Source organism: Microcebus murinus, chromosome 21 (assembly GCF_040939455.1).
Source record: "Microcebus murinus isolate Inina chromosome 21, M.murinus_Inina_mat1.0, whole genome shotgun sequence".
Taxonomy (NCBI): domain Eukaryota; kingdom Metazoa; phylum Chordata; class Mammalia; order Primates; family Cheirogaleidae; genus Microcebus; species Microcebus murinus.
In genome coordinates, this window is record NC_134124.1 from 3924203 (window position 1) to 3945172 (window position 20970).

At 37.6% G+C, this 20970-nt stretch overlaps 2 protein-coding genes across 3 annotated transcripts in view; one reads left to right on the forward strand and one right to left on the reverse strand.

Moving 5' to 3' along the window:
* The window catches only part of DDX46 (DEAD-box helicase 46), a 58162-nt gene that overhangs the window by 34900 nt on the left and 2292 nt on the right, over positions 1-20970 (forward strand). The window contains exons 14-22 of one of the 2 annotated variants that reach the window (XM_075996059.1): positions 1394-1558; positions 2494-2656; positions 4774-4967; positions 7111-7248; positions 7590-7739; positions 11040-11216; positions 13169-13387; positions 13702-13846; positions 20394-20467. In XM_075996059.1, coding sequence (XP_075852174.1) covers positions 1394-1558; positions 2494-2656; positions 4774-4967; positions 7111-7248; positions 7590-7739; positions 11040-11216; positions 13169-13387; positions 13702-13846; positions 20394-20467 — 1425 coding nt within the window. The remainder of the gene's footprint in view (positions 1-1393; positions 1559-2493; positions 2657-4773; positions 4968-7110; positions 7249-7589; positions 7740-11039; positions 11217-13168; positions 13388-13701; positions 13847-20393; positions 20468-20970) is intronic. The other variant, XM_075996060.1, reaches the window with a different exon arrangement.
* LOC142863071 (large ribosomal subunit protein eL31-like) lies at positions 14497-14927 on the reverse strand. The gene has a single exon (XM_075996061.1). The coding sequence runs from the start codon at positions 14916-14918 to the stop codon at positions 14544-14546; it is 375 nt and encodes a 124-aa protein (XP_075852176.1). The 5' UTR covers positions 14919-14927; the 3' UTR covers positions 14497-14543.

The following is a 20970-nucleotide window of genomic DNA, read 5'->3' on the forward strand; positions in this document are numbered from 1 at the left end:
ATATAGAAAAAATTAGCTGAGCATGTTGGTGCATGCCTGTAGTCCCAGCTACTCGGGAGGCTGAGGCAGAAGGATTGCTTGAGCCCAGGAGTTGAGGTTGCTATGAGCTAGGCTGATGCCACAGCACTCTAGCCCGGGCAACAGAGTCAGACTCTGTCTCAAAAAAGACCAATAAAAACTAGACATTTTAGTTTAATAATGTGATAACTTTGGAAATCAGTTTTTCCCCCTTCCCTGGGGTTTACTGGTTTTTGTTATTATTACTGTTTTTTTATTGTTGTAGGTTGTCTTTGTGCAAAGGATCAGCCTAAGCTGTAAACTTAAGGTCTTCTCAAGTCTTTTCTTAGCCTTTGCCTTTCCCTGAGTATGGGGGGTCCCGTTTTAATTTTCCCTGAATATTTAATTGTTTTTTATTGTCCTGCTCTTTAATGTTTTGCTCTTCAAAGGGGAAAAGGAGAAAAATGAGGCAGAGGAGGGACACTATGCCTTTAAATCCCCTAGAAGTTACTTCACCTGGAGGGGGAGGAGTTTGCAGCATTTTGGCGGGTGGATGTAACAACTATGGCCACTGCATCTTTGTCTTCAGCTTCATCATCAGAAGAAGCAATCAGAGCACAGAGTCTCCACATTTGGAGGACAGGGTCCTTTTTTTCCCACCTTGGCTCGTGCAAACTGTGTACAGTTTGCTTCAGGAACAATTGCATACCCGCCTGCTTTGTGACTAGAGGTACAGGGTGGGCAGCCACTACTGTGTTAAAATTGGAAATTAGCAGAAATTAACCACAGCTTACCTTTCAAGCCTTTGAAGCCTGGAAGTTGAATGCCTTCCGTAGACTCCAGAGTTCCAAAATAGTTGCATCAAACAGATTCTGCCAGTACAGTAGTTGTCATGGTAGGGAAAACAAATTCATGGTGCTTCCCACTCTGCCATCTTCCCATCATTTCCTCCATCTTTTGTCTCTTTATTGCATATTCCTAACACTTAGAACAATACCTGGTACTTAGTGGATGCCTCACAGAAAAGTGTTGAATAAATGAAGAAAAACAGTCATAGTAGTGGATATAGGTTGCATCCTAGATATAGTTATACTCAATTGGTTGATGATTATGAGATGAGTAACAGATTTGTCAAAAATGGCTCCTTTAAAAAAAAAAGTTTGTTCTTAGACTTTTTGCCTAAGCATGGGTAGAATTTTCATTTCTTGAGATTAGGAGACTGAGAGTAGCAAATTAGAGGATAAAATGAACTGTGATATTCAGAGGCAAGTGATTCCTTGAACTGTGATCTGGCGAAATAAAAAAAAGTAGTAATGAAAATAGTTATTCTTCTACTTAGTTTTAACATTATGTAAGTTTGGGAGACTATACTCATTTATTTGTATTGTTTTCTCAGGTTATGCGCATTGTGGATAATGTCCGTCCTGATCGTCAGACAGTTATGTTTTCAGCTACTTTCCCCAGAGCTATGGAGGCTTTGGCTCGCAGAATCCTGAGCAAACCCATTGAAGTGCAGGTTGGAGGCAGGAGTGTGGTTTGTTCAGATGTGGAACAACAAGTGGTGAGTACTGTCTTTGGGAATTGCCCAGTTTCCTTGATATTTAGGTATTGTGTGTGACCTTTTGAGATCATTGTGAGGTGGGCAGATGATTTCCAAAATTAACTAGTATACATTAACTACAGCCTTCGATATTTTATCAGATACACTTGACTATGCTGTTTCATGAAACTGACAGTTTAAATGGTCTTTTTAGTGGTGCAAGCCTACAGTCCCAACTACTTAGGAAGCTGAGGCAAGAGAATTGCTTGAGTCCAGGAGTTCTGAGCTGTAGTGTATTATGCTGATAGGGGTCTGCATTAAGTTCAGCATCAGTATGGTGACCTCCTCAGAGCAGGAGACCACCAGGTTGCCTAAGAAGGGGTGAACCAGCCCAGGTTGGAAACAGCATGTGAAAAGTCCTGTGCTGTGACCTGTGAATGGCCACTGCACTTTATTAGCCTAGGCAACATAGCAAGACCCTGTCTCTGTAAAAATAAATACTTGTTTTAGTTTATCTTATCAGAAGTAGTGAGCTAGTAGATAGAAATGTCATATACCTATCTTATTCTATAGTTATTAGGATATGAAATTAAGAGGCACAGAGAACAGATGATCATTTGCCCACATTTGTAAACCACTTACTCTTTGAAAGTTTTTTTTTTCTTATTTTTAAGACTAGTCAAGTGCAGTTTGAGAAGGGGAGTAGAACAAGGAGTTCAATCTGTAACTGTGAACAATCAAGTGAGATAACTCACCACCTTCGGGCCAGCCCTCTTTGAAAGTTTACAATTTTTTTTTGTCTCATTGGTTTACAATTAACATTTTCCTAGCCCTTTACTAAATATATAGCAAGATATTATAGTTTATTCATCCAACACAAATAAAATGAATATTTTAGTCTAAGCGATGTATCTGTATTTTCATTCCATTAACTTAGTGCAATTTGCTGTTTTCAGATAGTGATTGAAGAAGAAAAGAAATTCTTGAAGTTACTTGAGCTTCTAGGCCATTATCAAGAATCAGGATCTGTCATTATATTTGTGGACAAGCAGGAACATGCTGATGGTCTTCTGAAGGATTTAATGAGAGCATCTTATCCTTGCATGTCTCTTCACGGAGGTAATGATTAATTTCATTCATACGTGAAATATCTGTTAAGTATTTAGCCTGCCAAGCACTGTGCTGTGATTTGAATGATAATGTTTGCTTTATTCTCTTTAATTTAGAGCTAAATTTTATATCATTTCCTTTTTTTATTTTTGGAGACAGAGTGTTGCTCTGTTGCTCTGTCACCTGGGCTAGAGTGCTGTGACGTAAGCTTACTTCATACCACCCTCAAACTCCTGGGCTCAAGTGATCCTCCTGCCTCCGCCTCTTGAGCAGCTAGGATTACGGGCATGTGCCACCACACCCGGCTAAATTTTTAGTAGGGACAGGGTTATACTCTTATTAAGGCTGGTCTCGAACTCCTGACCTGAGCAATCCTCCTGCCTCGGCCTCCCAGAATGCTAGGAATACAAGCATGAACCACCACGCCTAGCCCAAAATACGGTTTTTATTTTAACATGATTGCTCCATTGTTTGAAATGAATTAATAAGCATTTAAAAATTTTTTCAATTTTAATTCCTATTGATTATTCATATATTGATAGAAAAGACCTATATAAAGTAAAACTCTTTGGGTGTAGTTCCTGTTTATTTTATGAGTGTAAAGGCATCCTGAGCAAAGTTTGAGAGGGACTGGTTTACACTAAGTGTGATTAACCTCTTGAAACTGGGAATTAGGCTTATCTCCTAGTTGATGTATACATGACCATGTGTTGAGTTGGTTTATGAACAAAATTGGCATTATTCTAAAAAAGAGGGTTAATGATGATTGTTGGGTAGGTATCCGATATGCTTCAGTTAGTATATTGTGTTCATTTCCAAGGAATAAAATATGTACAGTTGTGGTAGTAGTCAGGATACCTTAGGCTAAAGTAGAAGTTTAGTATTTTTAAATGACAAATTTAAATTTATGTTGATATTGATTCTTTAAGTGAGTTTTTTGGTCCAGTGTTAGATCCCAGTCTCTTTGACATAAGATCCAATACTTTTTAAATCAATATTTGAAGACTACATTTAAAATTTTAGATAGTAATAGGAATTAATACTGATAAATATTTAGATGCTAAATATTCTGGGTTTTTCTTAAATTCAGATTTAATACTGAGCAACATAGGGAGACCCTGTCTGTACAAAAAATAGAAAGAGTAGCCAGACGTGGTGGTGTGTGTACCTGTAGTACCTGGTATTCAAGAGACTAAGACAGGAGGATCGCTGAACTCAGAAATTTGAGGTTGCACAGAGCTGTGATGATGCCACTGCACTCTAGCTCAGGAACAGAGCAAGACCCTGTTTCACAGAAAACAAAAACAAAACAAAACAAATACATCTGATTCTGTAGTTTGAGGTAGGACCTGAGATTCTGCATTTCTGCCAAGCTCCCATGTGCTTCTGCTCTATTCCTTGGACAAAAATGAGTAGCAAGTATCTACATGACCTACAGGAAACAAAGATCTAAATTCTGTCATTTTAGGCTGAATGTTCCTGCCTTTTCTCCCTTTGGCCCCAAAACAGGTATAGGTTAGTGATTCTGATATTGGTCCTCTACAAATACAAGCTTTATATACAAGAAGGGTGAAACAAGGCAGAGTTGAAAGATTCATAAATTGAATTAGTAGCAGTAACTTTCAGTTTTGCCATTAAATTTTCTTTTTATTTTTTAGACAGAGTCTCACTTTGTTGCCCAGTCTAGAATGAGTGCTGTGGCATCAGCCTAGCTCACAGCAACCTCAAACTTCTGGGCTCAAGCAATCCTGCTGCCTCAGCCTCCCGAGTAGCTGGGACTACAGGCATGTGCCACCATGCCCAGCTAATTTTTTCTATATATATATTAGTTGGCCAATTAATTTCTTTCTATTGTTAGTAGAGACAGGGTCTCGCTCAGACTGGTTTCGAACTCCTAACCTCGAGCAATCCGCCCGCCTCAGACTCCCAGAGTGCTAGGATTACAGGCGTGAGCCACCACACCCAGCCGCCATTAAATTTTCTTAGTCTTTTATTTTCTATATTGTAGGAGTTGAAAGTGTGAAATTGTTTTTTATTCCAAGTTTAGATTCATTCTCTAGCAGAAGAAATAGAATATTTTATTTGAAAGTGTTGTTTTATAGCTCTTCTCTTTAATTTACCTGCAGGCATTGATCAATATGACAGAGATAGCATCATAAATGACTTTAAGAATGGGACTTGTAAACTTCTTGTGGCCACCTCTGTTGCTGCCCGAGGTCTAGATGTGAAACATCTGATTCTTGTAGTAAATTATAGCTGCCCCAATCATTATGAGGATTATGTGCACAGAGCAGGACGGACTGGAAGAGCAGGCAACAAGGTAAAAAGAATTTTTTATAGTGGATTTCTGTTATATTAAAATATAGGTGTTTCTTTGTAATTTTATGTAGTAGATAATAGGAGTTATGTGGACATTTTGAAAATCCATAATCAGCAGGGGTGATTTCTTGATGTTAATGATTGATGTTAATAATTTATATACATATACATGTCTAAGAACTGTTAAAATTACCAGATATCTATCTGCTCTTTATAGGCAGATACTGTTGACAGTTTGTGTCCCTTTTGGTTCCCATCCCTCCAAAGCTTAAAAATTTCTATACAGATGCTCCTTGAGTTATAGTGGGGTTACATCCTGATAAAACCATCATAAGTTAAAAATATATCCTAAGTTGGAAATGCATTTAATACACCTGAACATCATAGCTTAGTCTAACCTGCCTTCAGCATGCTTAGAACACTTACTAGCCTACAGTTGGGCATAATTATATAACACAAAGCCTATTTTATACTAAAGTGTTGAATATCTCACGTATTTATTGAATACTGGAAGTGAAACACAGAATGTATGGGTATACAAAGTATGATTTCTACTGAATGCGTATTGCTTTTGCACCATCATAAAGTTTATGTGGTTCATGATCTTTCATTCCTTTTTTTTTTTGAGACGGAGTCTCACTTTGTTGCCCAGGCTAGAGTGAGTGCCGAGGCATCAGCACAGCTCACAGCAACCTCAATCTCCTAGGCTTAAGCGATCCTCCTGCCAAAGCCTCCGGAGTAGCTGGGACCACAGGCATGCGCCACCATGCCCGGCTAATTTTTTGTATATATATTTTTAGTTGGTTGATTAGTTTCTTTCGATTTTTTTTAGTAGAGACAGGGTCTCGCTCAGGCTGGTTTTGAACTCCTGACCTCAAGCAATCCGCCCGCCTCGGCCTCCCAGAGTGCTAGGATTACAGGCGTAAGCCACCACGCCCAGCCTTACTTTTTTTTTTTTTAATTTTAGCAAGTCCTGTCACTACAGAATGTCATTGCTTTTTTAATAATAAAAACATGGGATTATAAAGTATACCTACTGGCTAGGCCCAGGGGCTCATACCTATAATCCTAGCACTCTGGGAGGCTGAGGCTGGAGGATCGCTTGAGGTCAGTGGTTCGAGACCAGCCTGAGCAAGAGCAAGACCCTGTCTCTACAAAAAATACAAAAATTAGCCAGGTGTGGTAGTGTGCACCTGTAGTCCCAGCTACTCAGGAGGATCACTTGGGCCCAGGAGTTTGAGATTGCAGTGAGCTATAGTGACGCCACTGCACTCTAGCTGGGGTGACAGAGTGAGACTGTCTCCAAAAAAAAAATTAATTTGTGTATATAATCAGACATTTTACATATACATATATTTATATGTATAGTCCATATATGTACACATATATTTTTATATTTTATTGGTCTTAAAGAAAATACCGAAAGTTGTATCCTAGGAAGTTAATATGAGTGAGAGTGGTGTAGTAGGCAGCAAAGGATGGGGATACAAACAAAAAAGAGAAAAATAAAATACTATATTAAAGTAAACTAGATATAATACAATTGTGCATTTAAATGGCATATATTTCTGCTTATACATAAATTAGAAATTTCGGGGGGTTCTCTGTTGTTGGTTTTTTTGTTTTTTTCTTGAAAGAGGGTCTTGCTTTGTTGCCTGGGCTTGAGTGCTGTGCTATAATCATAGCTCACTGCAGCCTCCAAATCCTGTGCTTAAGTTATCCTCCTGATTCAGTCTTCTGAATTGCTGGGACTACAGGTGTGTACCACCACTCCTGGCTGATTTAAAAATTTTTTTTATTTAGATGAGGGTATGGCTCAGGCTGGTCTCTAACTCCTGGCCTCAAGTGATCCTCCTGTCTTGACCTCTCAGAGGGGTGGGTTTATAGGCATGAGCCACTGAACCTGGCCTAAATTAGAAATTTTCTAGTTTTGCTTATTTTAATTTTAAATATTAAACCTGGATATTTCACTTTGAACTATTAAAGAATTTAGTAGGGAGTCTTTTGTTGCCTTTAAAATTGTTTAGTAATTGTAGCATTCTCATGAAGATGTATTAGGTAGTTCAGATTTCATCTTACCTGTGATCTAAGTAGGATTCATCTTGTTAATTTCTAATAATTCTATTTTTTTCATCATTTGTTAGGGTTATGCCTACACTTTTATCACAGAAGATCAAGCTCGCTATGCTGGCGACATAATTAAAGCTCTTGAATTGTCAGGGACTGCAGTGCCTCCTGATTTAGAGAAACTTTGGAGTGATTTCAAAGATCAACAGAAAGCTGTGAGTGTTACTCTTGTGCAAATCATTAATATGTTCTGAAGCTTAAATATTTAATACTTGGAAATCCTTTTTGTTAATATTTCAGAATTTTAATAGGACTGTTTTCATTTGTCTCTTTAGAGAGGGGAACAAAGAGTGAAAATCTGATCTTTTGCATAAACTTACTATTTTGTGATATCTATGTAGAACTCTTATTTTTTCTTACAAAACAGATGAATTGTTTTTGTTACATTGGCATAAACTACCTGTAAAAATATTTAATTGCTATAAATTTCCTAAACATAAAGTTTTTACTATGAGATTATTAACATTTGTTTTGTTTTGCTTTGTTTTTTTGAAAGGAGGGGAAAATAATTAAAAAGAGTAGTGGGTTCTCTGGTAAGGGATTCAAGTTTGATGAAACAGAGCAAGCTTTGGCTAATGAGAGGAAGAAGTTACAAAAAGCGGCTCTTGGTCTGCAAGATTCAGATGATGAAGATGCTGCAGTAGATGTAAGTATTGTTCCAAGCTTCATTTTTGCCAATTGCAGCAATTATTCCTTTTGTTTCGGAGGTCTTATTGAACCTTCTTAGGGTGTACTCTTCTCAACCTTTTTCTGTGTGTGTGTTTACATGCACATGTATCTATGGATTTTCATTAAAATGGGATCATACTCCTTTATAATCTTCTTTACACAAAAAGTATATGGAATTCTTTCCATTTTAGTAAATTTGCTCTTAAATTATTCTTGATGGTCTATATAATATATTGATGTTTTACAGTTGAATGAATGACACTCCTTTATTTTTTATTATGAATTGTTTCCATATAGTCACTATTTGGACCATACTTTACTGTTATAAACTATACTTCATTGCACATCCTTGCACATTTTATTTTGTACACTCAGCAGAACAAGTTTTGTGGATGAGTTTATAAGTGGGATTGTTAGACCAAAGGGTATATCTGATTTGGCCTTATACCTTGTCAGATTATCCTCCATTAAGGGAGTACCAATTTGCACTCACTGGATGGTGTGAGAGTTCCTGGTTTGCCATACCTTTAACAAATTGGAACTAATACCATTTTTTTTAATTTGATAATTATAGAATATCTCTATTAATAATAATTGTCAACATTTATTGAGTACTACTAAGTGTCACACACTGTGCCAAATACTTTACAGGGATATTTTATTTACCTCCTCACAATAGCCATACAAAGTAGATGCTCAGGGTGTTCCTATTTTATAACAGAGTATATTGACACTTAGATAGAAATGATAAGCTATTCGAGATTACACAACTATTATGAAGAAGAGCCAGCACTAGTACCCAGTATATTCTTATCAAGGCCCATGTTCTTAGCTTATGGCTTTATCTATGACCTTGAGAGCTTAGCAATTTAAGGGTTTCATAGAGTCTAGTCTTTGGAACCCTAATGACAGGATCTTGAGAAGAAGCTCTTTCCATAATAGTTTTGGAAAATCTAATATATACCAGTACCCCCATCTTGATACATAGAACACACATTATCACATCAAGGATATGCAAAGTTAACTTTGCTTAACCCAGAAATTCCCTAACATATTTGATCCTACAATACTTTTTTTGGCATGTCATTTTAAACTTTAGCTCAAAACAATGTTGGAAATCAGGAATTCAGTCTGTTTCTGTCATGAAGGAAATTGAGGCCAAGAAAAAGTGTTTGATTCGGGACCACGCTGAGAGTTAAGCACAGACGAGACCAGAACCCAGGTCTCCTATTAACTATAGGCCATTTTGAGGCCATATTGGCTCAAAATTCATTAAAGTCATTGTTTCAGGGATCTGTTACTATGTAACAAATTAAAACTTAATAAGGTTAAAGCAAAACATTTATCATGTTTCCCTGAGGTTCAAGATATTAGGAGCAGTTCAGTCAGGTAGTTCTTGCTTAGGGTGCTATGAGGTTGTAGTCAAGCTGCTGGCCCAGGTTGTAGCCATCTAAGGGCAAGACTGAAGCTAGATGATCTGCTCCGAAGATGGCTCATTCACTTCAGTGTTTACAGGATTCCTCAATTCTTCACTCTGCCTGTGTGCCCTCGCTGCATGGCAGCTGGCTTCCCCCAGAGCATGTGATCTGAGAGAGAGAGCAAAGAGGAAGCGGGTAGTGCTTTTCATGACTAGTCTCTGAAGTTGCACACTGTCAATTCTACTTTATTCTATTAGAAGCAAGTCACTAAGTCTAGCCTACACCCAAGAGGAGGCTCTTCCTCTTGAAGAGAAGAGTATTAAATAATTAAAAGCCACCTCTGTCTTTTTTTTTAATATATTATAATAGTTTCCCCTTATCTACAATTTTGCTTTCTGCAGTTTCAATTATTAGTGGTCAACTGCAGTCTAAAAATATTACAGTATTTTGAGAGAGAGACCATATTCATATAACTTTTATTATAGCATATTGGTATAATTGTTCTATTTTATTAGTTATTGTTAGTCTCTTACTATGCCTAATTTATAAGTTAAATTTTATCATAGGTATGTATATATAAGAAAAACAGTATATATAGGATAATATATACAGGGTATGGTACTATCTGAGGTTTCAGTCATCCACTGGAGGACTTGGAACATATCCCTTGCAGAGAAGGGAGGACTACAATACTTTTCACAATTTTTAAACATCTCATGATGAAATATGTGGATTGTTTGTTTGTTAAAGTAATATATAATTTTTATAAAAAATTTGAACAATACTTAATGAAGTCGAAAGTAAACTATAACTAGCACTGCACACATTCCTCATTCCTGATTTTATGTATTTCTTTAGATTTTAATACAGTGCATGCTGTTTAATTTAAAAGTTCTACTCAGCTAAATGTTGAGTTTAAAACTAGTTGATAACCAAAACTCCTTAATAGGTAATGAATGCTTTGAATAGAAGCTAAGTTGGCTGTTTTTATTTCAGTAAAAGGGCTTCCTAAATTAACTACTTCTTAAACCCTGAACAAGCTTTTCTCTGCATTTGAGATTTAGAAGATAAAGCATTATTTACCTAAACTGAATTTATGAAGAAGTTTGTTTCTCTTTAGTCAGTGCTATTAGTAGTTATTGTTGGGCAAAAGGCATTTTTAAAAAGAAGTGCAGACAGCAGTAGGGCACATGTGACTCCTAGAGAACTGGGGCTTTTATTGTTGCTCTTGCCTCGGCAGGAAAGCCAACCTTCATTTCTTTACTTTCTCGATTCAAAGGAATAAGGCAAGAAGCGTTTTCTGATTATGCTACTCTATTTTTAAGGCAAATCCTATTATTGCATTTTACGAGTTGGGAAGAGTTTTGGGGGCCCTGCCTTAGGAACATGTTGTACTCCTCCTGAGAATTATTGACTGTATTTTTAATTGTCCACTGGCATTGAGTTATAGCACTTCTTCCAGCCTCTTTCACTGCAGTGTAATTTGGCCTCAAGGCCTGAGCCCTGGAGTAACTCAGCTGCATCATATTGGCTCTTCTGTCTTGACAGCAAATGTTTCCTCATTTACTGAACTGGGATGTATTTTCTGGACCTCTCTGGAGTATGATTAAGTGTTCATGCTGCATTGTATCTCTGTGCTCTGTTTTTTTGTTCACCATAAACTGATTTTTGAAATGAAATGTGTTACCTTTAACAAACAGGTAGTATATATTTCTATTGATCTGTTTAGTGGAATTTACATAAATGTAACTGATTCTAGTCTTTGGTGGAAACATTCCTTAGTTTCTGTAGATATGCCTAATTTGGTATTTCTAATCCAGTTTTTACAAATCCTTTTTTTTTTTTTACCCTTGGTCTAGATTGATGAACAAATTGAAAGCATGTTTAATTCAAAGAAGAGAGTAAAGGATATGGCTGCTCCTGGAACATCAAGTGTCCCTGCTCCAACTGCAGGAAATGCTGAGAAATTAGAAATTGCTAAGAGATTGGCTCTTAGGATCAATGCGCAGAAGAATTTAGGCATTGAATCTCAGGTATTAAGTAATTTATTCCAAGTCTCAGTATGTGTTTTTGTTTTGTTTTTCTTTTTTTTGAAATAGATCTCGTTTTGTCACCCAAGCTGGAGTGCAGTGGTAGAATCATAGCTCACTACAGTCCCAAACTCCTGAGCTCAAGCAACCTCCTGCCTCAGCCTCTTGAGTAGCTGGGACTACAGGTGTATACCACTGTGCCCAGCTAATTTTTTAAAAAATATTTTATAGGGGTGAGGTCTTTTTGCATTGCCCAGGTTGGTCTTGAACTTATGACCTCAAGCAATCCTCCTGCCTATGCCTTGGCCTCCCAAAGTACTGGGATTACAGGCATGAGCCACCATACCTGGCCTCAGTCAATACTTTTTATAAATTCTTTAATTTTAAATACTTTTCAGGAATTATGTTGAGCACAAGTGAACAACAAATTGTCTTAGATGTTGAGTTTGTGAGAAATTAGCATTCTCGGTTCATAATTACATTTGGATAATCTCCCTAGTGTAGTTAAATAAGGTCTTTATGCCTACATTAGAATGTCCATTAGGCTTGTTAGCCATAGATAGTTTTATTTAATTAATTTTTTTTTTTTAAAGAGACAAGATCTCACTCAGCTGCCCATGCTGGAATGTAATGGTACAATCATAGCTCACTACCTTAAACTTTTGGGCTCAGATGATCCTCCTGCCTCAGCTTCCCCAGTAGCCAGGACTACAGGTGTACACCATATCCAGTTAATTTTTAAATTTTTTGTTTTTGAACTCTTACCCTCAAGTAATTCTCTTGTCTTAGCCTCCCAAAGTACTGGGATTAAAGGCATGAACCACCATGCTGAACTGATAGTTTATGGAATAGTATTCTGATTGGTCTTACCAAAATCTTTAAGAAGTACTTCTCTTTTTCTTTCTTTATCTGCATGTTTATTGGATGGGTTATTGGGCACATAATTCTCTGGATATACAAACACCCAGTCATGTCACTCAAACTAACATGGAGTTTAAATAATGGAGAAATATGATTTTGAAATATTTCACAGGGCATCGTTTTCTTGGAAGCTTTTTTGTTAATTTCTAAGTAAGGATAAATTTCCATAGCCTTCCCAAGAATGGTTTGTTAATTTCAATAGTAATTTGAAGATTTTGAGTAAGTCATTTATTATAATTTGTTGAATGTTGGGTTGGGTCATGGAGGAGGAGGAGCTTAATGATGATAGTGGTACAATGATTTTAATTCAGAGTAAACTCCTAGGAGTCACAAAGTATCTAAATGATTTTGGAAAGATTTACTATATCTGGTATTAAGAATTAGCTAATTGCCGGGCGTGGTGGCTCACGCCTGTAATCCTAGCTCTCTGGGAGGCCGAGGCGGGCGGATTGCTCAAGGTCAGGAGTTCAAAACCAGCCTGAGCAAGAGCGAGACCCCGTCTCTACTATAAATAGAAAGAAATTAATTGGCCAACTGATATGTATATAAAAAAAAAAATTAGCCGGGCATGGTGGCGCATGCCTATAGTCCCAGCTACTCGGGAGGCTGAGGCAGAAGGATCGCTCGAGCCCAGGAGTTTGAGGTTGCTGTGAGCTAGCCTGACGCCACGGCACTCACTCTAGCCTGGACAACAAAGCGAGACTCTGTCTCAAAAAAAAAAAAAAAAAAAAAAAAAAAAGAATTAGCTAATTATCAAGTGCTTATCTGTGATCTAGTAGAATATTTAATAGAGTGTTAAATGTTCCTCTCTTTCCTCATCAATAGGGAGATACATTAAACTATAATTTTTAATATATACTGCTAAATTGCACATATGGGTGGGACTCTGCACACGAAAGATATTTATTCATTTATTTATTTGTTAAACATACATAAATACAGAGTTAGAGGCTTTTCAGAGAACAGTTCGTGGTAGGGTCCGTGTACCTGTCTCTGCGCTCGTTTGAGATTTGACTGTTGGTCTTCTTTAACTGCAGGATGTGATGCAACAGGCCACCAATGCAATTCTCAGAGGTGGCACCATTCTGGCTCCCACTGTGTCTGCTAAAACCATTGCAGAGCAGCTTGCTGAAAAGATCAATGCCAAGCTCAATTATGTGCCTTTGGAGAAACAAGAAGAAGAGAGACAGGATGGAGGACAGAATGAATCCTTTAAGAGATACGAGGAAGAATTAGAGATCAATGATTTCCCACAGGCAAGTAATAGATTTGAACCTTTTTTTATTGTGAAGTAGAAATTTTTGCTTCTTTAGGAGTAAAATCTTACCTTCAAAACCCATGAACATTTTAATAGTTTGCTTTTAACCTAAGCAATAGACAATAGAGCAATAGAAATTTGATTTTTATGAATAAGTTCAAGGTACATTAGGATCTAAATGAACTTATGGTGTAGGTATTTGTTAATTATCTTCATATTGCCCATGATATCAGCCAACCTATTCTTTGTCAGCACAGTGGGGTTTTTTATGCTGTTGTGATGTGATATTTTTCTCCCCACCCTCTCTTTTAGACTGCCAGGTGGAAAGTTACTTCTAAGGAAGCTCTGCAGAGAATCAGTGAATACTCTGAAGCTGCAATTACAATCAGAGGAACGTATTTCCCTCCTGGCAAAGAACCCAAGGAAGGAGAGCGGAAAATTTACTTGGCAATTGAAAGTATGTACTATTGGTTCTGTTTCAGGCTTAAGTTGGATCAAGGGTGATGTAGATGTAATAGATGCAGAGAGAATGGGAGATCAATCCTAGAGAGGACTGAAAGTAAAGAACACCTATAAGAAAAAAATAGTTTCCTATATCATGTGAAGTCTGTCTTTAGAAGTTCAGTACAGGTACAAGGTAAATGATCTGTTTATGGGACTCTTCAGTTTGGACAATTCAATCAAAATAAAAATCATTCTGAAAAGTGTACATTTTAAGGACTGACCCATTTATGCTTCTATTAAAGTAGAATATTCTGCCTTAAGTTTAGGTCCATATGTACCATTGTGTATATGTTGGTATATTTGATGCTGTCCATCAGGTCTCTTAGGCTCTATTCATTTTACTTCATTCCTTTTTTTTTCTGCCCTCTCAAAATTTGATCTCCATTAACCTATCTTCAAGTTTGGTGATTCTTTTTTTTTCTCGTTTTGAGATGAGGTCTTGCTATGTTGCCTAGGCTGGTCTTGAACTCATTGCCTCTAGTAATCCTCCTGCCTCAGCCTTCTGAGTAGCTGGGACTACATGCACAAGCCTCCACCTTCAGTCAAATTCAGTGATTCTTTCTTTTGCCTGTTCAAATCTGCTATTGAACCTCTCTCTTTTTTTTTTTGATGGTTTTTTAACTTTATTTGATATATTTGGCAATCAGTGGTTAGTTTTCATCCACGTTGACTGTCTGTAGATTTTTGAAAATGGTAACAGGTACATAGGTAACCAAAGTATAGAGCTTGTTTGGTGAATCTTCATCCTCATTACGTTTTCTAGACAACTGCACACGAATCCTGTTTGGGACATTCCTTATTCCTTTGGCCCAGACAGCTTTGTTGAGCCTGGTACCAATGCACACATCTGGAGTTCCCATCTCCTTCATGGCAAATTTCTGGATCTCTTTGAGTGCCTGAGGGGCACTCTTCTTGAAGCCCACTCCATGGATGCGCTTGTGAATGTTGATGATGTATTCTCGGGTCACCACTTCGTTGATAGCAGAACGGCCCTTCTTCTCGTCACTCTTCTTTGCAGGAGCCATTCTGCCGGGCCCAAGTCAGAAAGCTGAACCTCTCATGTATTTTTATTTCAGTTATATTACTTTTCAACTCCAAAATTTCTATGTGGTTCCTTTATTTCTAGTTCTTTATTGAGATACTCCTTTTAGTCTGACATCATTTTCCTGGTTTCCTTTAGTTATTTGTCCATTGTTTCTTTTAGCTCTTTGAGCATATTTATCTATTTATTTTTTATTAATCAGATTTCAGGAAAAGAAGAGCATATTTAAAATATTTGATTTTAAGGTCTTTGTCTAATAAGTCCAATGTCTGGGTTTCCTCAGAGACAGTTTCTGTTAACTTCTTTTTTTCTTTTTTTCCTGTAATTGGGTCATGCTTTCTTTGTTTCTTTGCATGTTTCTTAATTTTTAGTTATAAGCTAGACATTTTGGAAGGCAGCGATGCTCACCAGTATGCCACCAATGCCGACATAAAACTGGACATTTTGAATATTGTAATGTGGTAACTAGAAATCTGATACTCCCCATTATTTATTACTGCTGCTTGTTGTAGTTGTTTGTTTAGTGACTTTTCTGAACTAATTTTGTACAGTCTGTATTATTTGTCATGTGTGGCTACTGAAGTCATATAGTGATTTTTTTTTTTTTTAATTTCATAATATTAAGAGGCTACACATATTTTTGTTACATGGCTACCTTGTATAAGGCTGAAGTCAGGGCTCAGATAGTGATTTTTTTTTTTTTTTTTTTTTTTGAGACAGAGTCTCACTTTGTTGCCCAGGCTAGAGTGAGTGCCGTGGCGTCAGCCTAGCTCACAGCAACCTCAAACTCCTGGGCTCGAGCAATCCTTCTGCCTCAGCCTCCCGAGCAGCTGGGACTACAGGCATGTGCCACCATGCCCGGCTAATTTTTTTATATATATATCAGTTGGCCAATTAATTTCTTTCTATTAATAGTAGAGACGGGGTCTCGCTCTTGCTCAGGCTGGTTTCGAACTCCTGACCTTGAGCAATCCGCCCGCCTCGGCCTCCCAAGAGCTAGGATTACAGGCGTGAGCCACAGCGCCCGGCCTCAGATAGTGATTTGACAGAGATTTCCTTAAATGCCTAGGAAGGAAAAAATCTTCTGTTCTTGGTAGACGTGTTCTCTCTGTGCATTAGGGCAAGCCTTCAATTCTCAGCCAGGCAGTAAAACTCTGCCTTAGCTTTTGCTTTATGCTTGCTTAGTCTGAAGGTCAGCCAGAGGTGATGTGAGCTTATGGCCTTCTCAGGTCTTTTCTGAGCACGTGCCCAGCCCTGGATGTGCACATGACCTTCTAGATTCCCATGAATGTGTGAGGGCTTTACAGAGATCTTGTTCCCCAGAGCATTTCATTCCCCAGCCTTTCCTCTAAGCCCTTTATTGTCTTTTGTCTTAGCTGTTATCCCTTGTCCTGAAGGGTAGTGTCTAATGTATTTGCATTTTGGTAAATATACCTACCCCATTAACTGGGCTTGAGCCATCCTCCTGCCAGCCTCCTGGGTAACTGAGACTATAGGTGCGCCACCACTCCCAGCTAATTTTTCTGTTTTTTGTAGAGATGGTGCTCCTGCTCAGGGTGGTCTAAAACTCCTGGCCTCAAGTGATCCATCTCAGCCTCCCAAAGTGCTGAGATTACAGGTGTGAGCCACCACGCCTAGCCTGGTTTTTTCTTTTTCTTGAGTGTTTGCCTGGTTGCTGTAAACTTTTGATTAGTTTCCAGAGTTCAAATAAAGTTGATTCTGACAAGTTTTGCAAGCTTATTACCCCCTTCTGTGGAGGGACAGGCTTTTGCATTTCTGTGGTCTGCCATTTTTGCTGATGTCCCTGTCACTATTAGACTTTTTTTTTTTTTTTTCTGAGACAGAGTCTCACTTTGTTGCCCAGGCTTGAGTGCTGTGGCGTCAGCCTAGCTCACAGCAACCTCAAACTCCTGGGCTCAAGCGATCCTGCTGCCTCAGCCTCCCAAGTAGCTGGGACTACAGGCATGTGCCACCAAGCCTGGCTAATTTTTTCTATATATATTAGTTGGCCAATTAATTTCTATTTATAGTAGAGACAGGGTCTCTCTCTTGCTTAGGCTGGTTTGAATTCCTGGCCTCGAGCGATCCACCTGCCTCAGCCTCCCAGAGTGCTAGGATTACAGGTGTGAACCACCACGCCCAACTATTAGACTTTTTGAATTAATGATGAATTGTGGCAAAGGGGAAACTTAAGTGCAGCCTTTATGTTTACCATGTTTTCACCACTCTGCCATTTCAGTAAGTTTCATAATACTTTTAAGTGGTGTACAAAAGATATGGGTCCAGAACTAGGCAGATTGCATTTTTTAGTTCATGTTTGTGATTATGAGAAACTGATTTGTATCTATTTCAAGTAAGGTTTTAGAATGACATCCTTTCATGTATCCTGAAGGACTTTTGGTCTGCCAGTGTGTTTCTAAATTATGTGAGATTTTTCCTTATTACATGGCAAAATGGGACTTGCTGACACCTGGGTCTTCAAGCAGCAAAGATTAACATGACATCTTTTTGTACTTGGAACTGGGCAAATCTTTGCTGCTGTGTTCATTAGGCTATACAGGATGTAGACACAGTGATATTTAGAGGAATCAGATGATAAAAACTTTGGTATACATGGAATCAAACTTTTATTTTCTGCTTGAATGTAATAGGTGTCATAAGCAAAACCAATATTTTAAATTCCTGCCTTATAAAGAGTCATAATTATTTAACAGAGACATAATTATTTGCTTTGAAAAAGTTTCTTTTTTGTAATTCATTAATTAGTTTAAAGATAGTTATGTTTGTTTGGTATGATATAATTAACATCAAAGTTCAGTTTACATATCAGAACACATCTCCTATAATATAAGGTGACATGAGTAAGATATTCACTATATACAGTCCCCAGCTTCTGTTTGCTTTTCCTTCCACATAGGATGGTTCTGGTTACTTCTTCCCACTGTCAACTTGCATTCAGGAAATAATATCTAATTTTTATAATAATCTAAGCAAGTGTTTTACCCCTATTAAAAAGACAACCTTGTCGAAAACAAATCTTAAAAATATTCTAGAAACATAATGATAGTGAATAAGAGCTGGGTATTGGTAATTTAATTGATCTAAAGCTTTTAGAATTTTCAGAGGTAATTAGACTTTTAAAAGGGTCATTTACTTTTTGAAACTTTAACCAAACTCAACTAAACAGTAACAGGATGAAAACAGGTGTTGCTAGCATGGAAGGAGCATAGTGTCATCTGTTTCTAGTTCTGTAATTGGAGAGACCCCACTGCCTGGCTGGCTCCTTGGAGGCTCTATTTGGCTCAGCAGCTCCAGGCCTCCCACCAGGCAAAGGGAAGGAGAACAGGAAGGACTTACGTGCCTAGTCAGCCTGTATAATTTATATAGCCTGTTCTGTGACCCTCTCTTTTTACTAGTGGAGAATCCCTTAAAAGCAGCCAGAGTTGTTTTTGGACCAGTGAAAGGAAATGCCTTTTTTTCATGGCTACTTATAAACATATGTAACCTATTACCTAAAGAAGTTACATAAGTCAGAATTTAAACTGGTCCAAATGGTCAGGCTCTAACTAAAGTAGGAAAATTATTCTTCTACTTGGATCTAGGTGAGAGTGTCATTTTCCTTCTTTTAAAAATAGCACATAGAAAAAAATTACAAAAGAAAAAGTAACAAGCTTCACACCAATTCATGCCAAGTGATATATTTTTTTTTTCCTGAATTTCATTTTCATTGTAATTTTCAGTCTGACTTTGCTCTTGATTCTACCCTTTAGCCTTCCCCTCCAGTACCCACCTTCCCCACACAGCTTTAAAATGTGTGGTTAGTGGCTGGTGGAGGTATAGGACTAAATTAGATAGGTTGCAATGATTTCACAGTCATGCACTTGACCCTTTCCTTCCTGTTAAACCGTTTCTACCTCCCTCTCCTTCTTTCCTCTTCTCTCAGCTCCCCTAACCTCTGGTCAGAATGGTTGTTCATTTCTAATAAGGGAGAAAAATTTCTTCCTTGTGAATTCTTTTCGTTTTTTTGTGTGTAGAAACAAAAGTCTTGCTATTGCCTAGGCTGGTCTTGAACTCCTGGGCTCAGGTGATCCTCTTGCCTTGACCTCCCAAAGTGCTAAGATTACAGGCTGAGTCTCAACGACTAGCCAGTATATTCTTTATTACTTCTAACTTTCTTTACTTGCTAATCTACTCTGAGCATCTTACGTTGATGCTGTTCTTCACTGTTCACATCCTGTCAAAAAAACCATCTTGTCCATTCTACCTCAAAAATGTGCTGTCATGGTGAACGTGAACACAATACTGTGAGAGTACTGAGGAAAAAACCACTTAACTCTGCTTGGAGAAGTCAGGAAAAGCGTTAAAGTGATATTTAAAAGTTACTCTGGGCTGTAGGCAGTGGCTTATGCCTGTAATCTTAGCACATTGGGAGGCCAAGGCAGGAGGATTGTTTTAGGCCAGGAGTTTGAGACCAGCCTGAGCAAAATAGCAAGACCCGTCTATACCAAAAAATAGAAAAATTAGGCAGGCATAGTGGTGTACACCTGTAATGTAGGAGTATCGCTTGAGCCTAGAAGTTTGAGATCACATGAGTTATGATGACATCACTGCACTGTAGCCTGGGCAACAGAGTGAGACCCTGTCTCAAAAAAAAAAAAAAAGTTATTCAGGTAAACTACTTCCTACTAATGCTGTCGTAATATCTTTATAAGTTTTCTAGTAGGCTACAACATTATAAAGAGCATAAATGAGGTCTTTGTATTTTAAATTTCTCACAGTATATCATACATGGTGAGGGCTTAATGTTTCTTGAATAATAGCTATAAATGTATGCTTCTAGCTCGCCTCATCTACAACTATCTTGCTATGTTCTTTCATACTCTTTTTTCCAACCACACTAAACTTCTCTTACTCTTTAATAATTAAGCATGCTTTTGTTAATTATGTACCATTGCACATGTGATTCCCTTTGCAAAATACTGTCCATGGCATCCCTCCTCTCTCCACTTGGTTAGTCCTCCTTTCATCTTTGAGACTGTTCAGATGACACCTTTCTGAAACATTTGCAGACTTCAGAGAACATAATAAATGTCCAGTAAATATTTGTTAAATGAATAAACCAAGGAAATTATATTTCTCTTTAAACTTTTCTTACTCTCTTCTGGACAAATTGCTAATCATCATCTTTTCACTCTTTCTAATCAACATACCAGTAACTCTTAATACTACATGTATTGTGACCTCAGTGTTTACATTTGATACTCTAAAAGTAATAAAAATAATAGCAGCCATTATATAATGTGGGTGATTATCCACCAGACATTGAAAGGCTATCTTGGCAGTCAGTACAGTGTCCTAAAAGTCAACTACAGTATGTTCTCCTGGACCTCCGTGACATGTATAAGAATACAGTGCAATTCTAGTAAGATGAATAATATGCTTTCCACTCAATCACCAGGTGCCAATGAACTGGCTGTGCAGAAAGCAAAGGCAGAAATCACCAGGCTCATAAAAGAAGAACTGATCCGGCTGGTGAGTGAATACTTCAAGGGCTTATTTATTTTGTTTTAATGAGTGTTTTATTGAACTGTCTATAAATACAGACAAGTACACAGATCACATACAGCTTGGTGAATTTTCACAAAATTAGCACACTAATGTCATCTCTACTCAAACAAGAAATGACATTACTAACATCCTAGAAGCCTTCGCATACCTCTTGTTGTCATTATTCTCCTCCAAATGTAACCATATTGTGACTTTTAAATTCAGATCAGTTTTGCCTTTGCACTTATATATAAGTGGAATCATGTGCTATATACTTCCTTTTATATTCTAGTTTTCTTCGCTCAATATTTTGAGGAGATCAACTTATGTTGTTGCATGTAGCAATAAGTTATTCATTTTTGTGGCCGTATAATATTTAATTATATGGATGTCTACAAATTAATTGATATATTAGACTTTGGGATTATTCTGGTTTTTGGTTTTTATGAAAAAAAACTGAAATTCTCTCTTGTCTCTTTGCCACACAC